At 58.4% G+C, this 5913-nt stretch overlaps 1 protein-coding gene across 1 annotated transcript in view; it reads right to left on the bottom strand.

The window, feature by feature from the left end:
- Positions 1-5913, bottom strand: part of NOTCH3 (notch receptor 3) — a 92648-nt gene that overhangs the window by 51654 nt on the left and 35081 nt on the right. Inside the window, exons 2-3 of the mRNA XM_007957670.2 lie at positions 5667-5809; positions 3117-3195 (exon numbers count right to left, since the gene is read on the bottom strand). Of these exons, the coding sequence (XP_007955861.2) occupies positions 3117-3195; positions 5667-5809 (222 nt within the window). The remainder of the gene's footprint in view (positions 1-3116; positions 3196-5666; positions 5810-5913) is intronic.

The following is a 5913-nucleotide window of genomic DNA, read 5'->3' as shown; positions in this document are numbered from 1 at the left end:
CAACTCTATAGGACCGACTAAAACTGCTTATAAAGTAAGGCTGTAATCAGTCAAGGCTGTAAATCTTTACAGAAGCAGAACGCCTCATCTTTCTCCAGCAGAGAGGCTGTTGGGTTCAAACAGCTGAACTTCTGATTTTCAACCAAACGCTTAACCACTGTGTTACCAGGGATCCTTACTACTGGATGGACACCAGTGCTCCCACAAATACTCCACACCTTCAGCCAGCCACATACAACCCTTCCCCAATGGGGGAAGGGGAGCAGGTAGGGGCTGAGATATCAATGTCAGGATTCCCCTCCTGTTAGGGAAGGTCCTTCGGCACGCAGGCCTTTCCCAACCCCACCAAGGCAACTATTAGTGTTGGAAATTTGAGAACGGAGAGGGTAGGGGTCTTAAGACTGGAATAGCCTGGGAGGTTGGCGGGGTCAGTAGGGAGGGCCCAGAGAAGTGAGCGGGTCCAGGCCCCCATCCCGACGCGACTCCCTCTGCTCCACTCAGTCCAGCTCGCCTATCCCACGTTCCCGCCCCCTTCCTTGTCCCAGGCGCCTGGGGCTGAGCTCAAGCAAGTAGCTGACTCAGTACGCGTCACCCACAAAATCCCCCCACCCTGGCCCCCAGCGGGGCAGGTCCGGGCATGGCTGGGTGGGAGAGTGTGCGGTTGGCGCTAGGAGCAAGGGGGGCCCAGCTCCCAACTCCCTTCTGAAAGGCCCTGAGGGCGACGCCAGCCGGCACTACTCAGCGCCGGGAGGGGGCGCGCTGTGCCCGGGCGCCGCGCACAGCAAGTACCATCGCCAGGAGGGCGCGGCCCGCCCGCCCCTCCCGCCGCCTCAGGCGGGTTCCCACGCTCCGCGCCCCGCGCCCCGCGCCCAAGTCGACCGGTCGGGCCGGTTCCAACCCCCGCCCGCGCTCCGCCTCACAGCCTAGGCTTTGGGGGAGACGCGGGAGGGGGGTACGGAGGCTACGGGGAGCTACCTACTGGGAGGCGAGGAGTTGAAGTTGGGGACAAGAACGTGGACGCCTCCTTGGAAGGAGGGAGGCTTGGGAGTTCCATGGGTGGGGACAATTTAGGGTGTTCCTGAAAGGATAGGCGTATTTTGGAACTTGAGAGAGATTTGGGGGGCCTCGTGGAGAGTGGTTCCCACGGCCCAGCTCAGGGAATTGAGCCCGCTCCGCTCCAGGAGATCCAGGCTCCGGGCGGCCGCTTGCGCCGGTGATTCACCTGTCGAGGGGGCGGGGCAGCCGCGGGCGTATTCACCTGTCGGCTGTATTCCAGGTGCGAAGTCCCACTGCGCAGGCGCCGGGCCCAGCGACTCCACCTCCCAGGTGAGTGGCTCCAGGTAAGGTCACACTTTACCCTACACTCACCACCCACCATCTCCCCTAAAGCCCCCTTGGCCAGGCTCAGCCCCCGCCCAGATAAGCCTAGGTGGGGCTTAGGCCAAAATAAGTACCTGTGTAACTTCAAAGGGGCTACCCTGGGAATACAGTCACCCCAGATCACCCAGCGTGGGCCCGACCCAGTGCCTGGTATCTGTTGTTGAATAATACATTAATTAATTGGTTCCTGGCTGTTGGGTGAGCTATTAATAATAATAATAATATTACAAATGGTGTCAAGTGTTCCCCCTTAACTGTAAGAGAAGTTCCCATTGTAGCACCTATTTCTTGTGTCCCTACCATTATTATTTATAATAATGCCTATTTATTAAGAATTTACTGTATACAGAACACGGTGTTGGTCTCTGTTAATCTTTATAATCAACCTCTGAAAAGAGGCGCCATCAAGGTGGTGGTGGTTGTGTGCTGTGGAGTCGATTCCAGCTCATAGCCTCCATTCACAGAAAACTGTCCAACAGGGTTTCTTAGGCTATAATCTTTACCAGAGCTGAATGCCAATGAGGGAGAATGTCTTTTCTCCCTCAGAGCAGCTGGTGAGTTTGAACCCACCAACCTTTTGGTTGGCAGCCAAGTGCTTTAACCACTGCGCCACCAGGACTCCTTGAGGAGCTGTTACTGTCCCATTTTCCACATGCAAAAACTGAGGCTCAGAAAGGCCAAAGCACTTGCCTACAGTGTCCTAGAACCCAGAATTCAAACTCACCTCCTCTGTCTCTGCTCAGCTCTTTCTCAGCCCCTTGCTTGCTACCCCTAAGCCTTTGCCTTTCTTTGTTTTATCCAACAACTGAATCTTTGTGCCCCTTCACAATCCACAAGCCAGGGAGAACATACCCATTTCACAGATGCAGAGAGGGGAAGTAATTAGCCCAAGGTCACACAGTGAGAGTGTAACAGAGCCACCAATTCTGGAGAAATGGGAGGGTACAGATGGTGTCCACAGCACCACCACATCTTAGCATTGGTCCCTAAAGGTTTGTTGATTGAATAATATCCCCGCTGCATTAGAGGCTTTCCATGTGACTCTGTGAAGTTGGGATTACCAATAAAACCAATTGTGTTGAGTTGACTCCAACTCATGCCAGTCCCACGTGTGTCAGAGTAGAACTGTCTCCAAAGGACTTTCAATGGCTAAGTTTTTGGAAGTAGATTGTCAGGCCTTTCTTCTGAGTGGACTTGACCTTACAACCTTTGGTTCCCAGTTGAGTAAGTGCTCAACCATTTGCACCACTCAGGGGCTTCTGACATTGAGATTAAACAACAACCAAAAAAAAAAAAAAATTCCTGTTGAGTTGATTTGACCCATGGCCACCCCACATATTACAAAGTAGAACTGTGCTCCATAGGGTTTTCTTGGCTATAAGGTTTACAGAAGCAGGTTGCAGGCCTTTCTTCCGTGGCATCTCTGGGCAGACTCAAACTTGCAACCTTTCAGTTAGCAGCCAAGAGCATTAATCATTTGCACCACCCAGGGACTCCTAAAGTTGGGATTAATGGGCCCATTTTCCAGGCCCAGACACTGAAGCTTAAAGGATGTATGTCCCAGGCAGTCGGCGACATGATGTGGGATTTAAACCCGGGCTGGATGGACTCCAAAGCCTTAACCCTGCTCCCGAGGGGGGAAACAAGGTTTCATCACTCTTGCCCAAGGCCACCAGCATCAGCAGAAGACAAACCACCTCTGCGGGCCTCCGCCCACTTTGGGCTCCAAGACTCACAGACAGACAGCCATCCGATTGGGCAGCTGGGTGCAGCGACCTCCATTCACACACAGGCTCCCATCCAGGCAAGAGGAGGCTGTGGAAGGTGGCAGAGGAAGGTGGGGGTCAGTCAGGCATCTAGGCACCCCAGTCCAGAGTGGCAGACCCCCACTCTTCCCTCCCCCAGACAACAGCTGCGCCAGGCTGGAGGTGTCTTCGTGGGTGCAGAAAGCCCCCCTACCCGCAGTTCCCACGCCACCCCCCCTCCAGTCCCAGCTGTTTGGGCTGCAGCTGTCCCTGCCAGCTCTAGCCCTGGGAACCCACAAAGCAGGGGCGGACAGGAGGTGGGGCCTGTCTGTGCCAGATGTGGGGGCGCAGGAAGCTGCCAGAGTCCAGACATGCAGGATGGGGGTTTGGGGGCAGGAAATGCTAACAGGAGGCCTGGGGCTGCAGGCCTGGGTCCTGGAGTCCTGGAGGGGGCTGGCAGAGAAGGCTGGGGGCCCACAGATCTTACTTCTCCTGATGTTGGTTACCAACCTCTGCGGAGGGAGCTGGAGCTCTGACTCCCCATGGGCAGCCCTGCCATTCCAGGGCAGCTAGCCTTGGGCACTGCTGGGGTGGAAGGGAGGGGCAGCTCACACAAGATGTGTGGTGCCCTGGGCAGCGTCCTCATCTTTGAAGGCTGTGTCCCTCTAGGGTGTGGCACAGTTTAACTGTCCCGCAGAATCAGGGGCGGGGTTGGGTGTGAAGGATCAAATGGAGAATTGCATGTCTGTGTGTGTGTGTGCAAGTATGCATGCGTGCATATGCACGTGGATGGGTGCAAGTATGGTATATGTGTGTGTCCAAGAAAGGAGAAATAATAAAAAACAAAAACTAGAAGCCTACAGAGAGAGACAGAGTGTTGGGCTAGACATGAGAAAGGCCAACATGGCATGGGAACAAGATGACAGGACCCTGTCACCCAGACAGGGCCTGTGAGTATTTGTGAACTCACTCTGGGAGGCCATGACACAAGCTGTGGGGTGCACTGAGCTGTGGGCGGTATGAGCCACAGGTATGTGCGTATACGCTAGTGTGTGAACTGTATCTCTGGAGTCGGGTATGCATGTTGTGTCCAGGTCCTGTTTTCATGTACACATCTGTGTGTGCATGTCTGCATGTGCATACCTGGGTGGGCCTGTGCATCCAGGCCTGGCCGTACATACACGCGGGTGCTGCCTGTGTGCAGGTAGGGCCTAGTGCACGTGCTTGTGTGTGAACTGTGGAGGTGGGTGTGCAACTGTGTCTCCATGTGAGCTGTGCATGCATGTGTGCCTAGGGTAGACAGGATGTGCACATCTGAGAGATAAGTGTGGGCATGCCCTTGCACTTGTGTCTATGTGTGCCTTGTGCAAGGCCTATGTATGCTCACGTTGCATATATGTCAGTGTGCACTGTGGGTCTAGGTATATCGTGTGTGTGTGTGTGTGTGTGTGTGTGTGTGTGTCAGGTGTGCACCTTTGCATCTGTATGTGTGAGACCTGGGCCTCCTGTGCCTACCAGCATGTGACAGGCAGGCCATGTGTGTGCCTAGGCCCGAGAGGGCGGCTGCTCCTGCCCTGTCCTGTCCTGTCCCAGTCGCAGCCCTCGGGCTGGGCCAGGGAAGCCGTTCCCACCCCCACGCCACCTCGCCCGGCGCAGAACCCCCTGCAGCGCCCCGGACCCCGAGCCTGGGCTCGGCATGCGCCCCTCCTCCGCCGACACGGCCTCCCGTGGGGGGCGCCCCCGCAGCCCCCGCCTGGCCCCGAAGCCCGGCCCGCTTTGTCTGGCAAAGAAAGCGCGAGGCTGGCCGGGGGGAGGGGGTGTCTAGACGGCGCGGCCATTGTCCCGGACTAGGGAGGAGAGGACGGGCGGGGGAGGGGCGGGGGGCCCTGGCCGCGGGGGAGTGGGTACTGGAGCCCGAAAGATGCACGTGGTCCCGTGCCCCCTCCCATCCCAGTGCAGGAGGCGGGTCCCAGGGCCGCCGGGTCGCCGCGGCTGGGGGGTGCTAGGCGGGGGCAGGGGAGCTGGCAGCTCCGGCTCCGCTCCGGGTCTTGGCGCGAGCCGGCCTGGGAAGTTTTCTCAGAGTTCAGCGCTCTAAGAACTTCGCGCCCCCTCCCCACCCCCCGCCCAGCAGACCCTTCTGGAATGGGGGGAGACTCTGTGCATGTTTAGGGCACCCCCAGCCTCGAGGTCTGGAGGCCCTGATCGTGACCTTTCGAGGACTCTAGGTGAGGGTGGGATGGAGCGAACACGGATTCTCGGCCCCCTCCAGTCTCGAGTCTCCGATCTCCAAACTTCCAGCCTCCAGTCTCAAACTCCTGGGCTCCTTCATGCCCAAGCACGATCGCTGCAGAGTCCCCATTCCTCGAATCCCTGGGGCTTTGCGCCCCTATTCTGTGTCCCTGTGCCCCCCAGAACTGCCACGTGGCCCCCGGACCCCTGCGCTCTTGCACCCGCTCGGGGTCGCTGGTTCCCAGGCCCCCAGCCCCGGGCTCGTGAGTCCTTGCGCTGCTCCGTCCCGCCCGCCGGGTCCCGGCCCCTCACCTGCAGCTCCCGGCCCCGCGAGCAGCAGCAGCAGAGGCAGGGTCCGCACGGGCGGTGGCGGCGACATTGGGCGGCGGCGGCGGGCGCGGCGGCGCCGGGCCCCCGTGCCCGTCGATGGCGCCTCCGGGCGCGCCGTCCCGCGGCTTTCTCCCGCACCCCGTGCTCGTCACGCCCCGGCTCGTACTCGCATGCGCTCTCGGGAGCTCTGGTAGCATAGTGGCTAAGACACTTGTCTGCTAACCAGATG

Source organism: Orycteropus afer, unplaced genomic scaffold (genome assembly GCF_000298275.1).
Source record: "Orycteropus afer afer isolate SDZICR_OR568_19922 unplaced genomic scaffold, OryAfe1.0 scaffold00772, whole genome shotgun sequence".
NCBI lineage: Eukaryota > Metazoa > Chordata > Mammalia > Tubulidentata > Orycteropodidae > Orycteropus > Orycteropus afer.
Note: the sequence above shows the minus strand (reverse complement) of the source record. Positions and strands in the feature narration are given on the sequence as shown.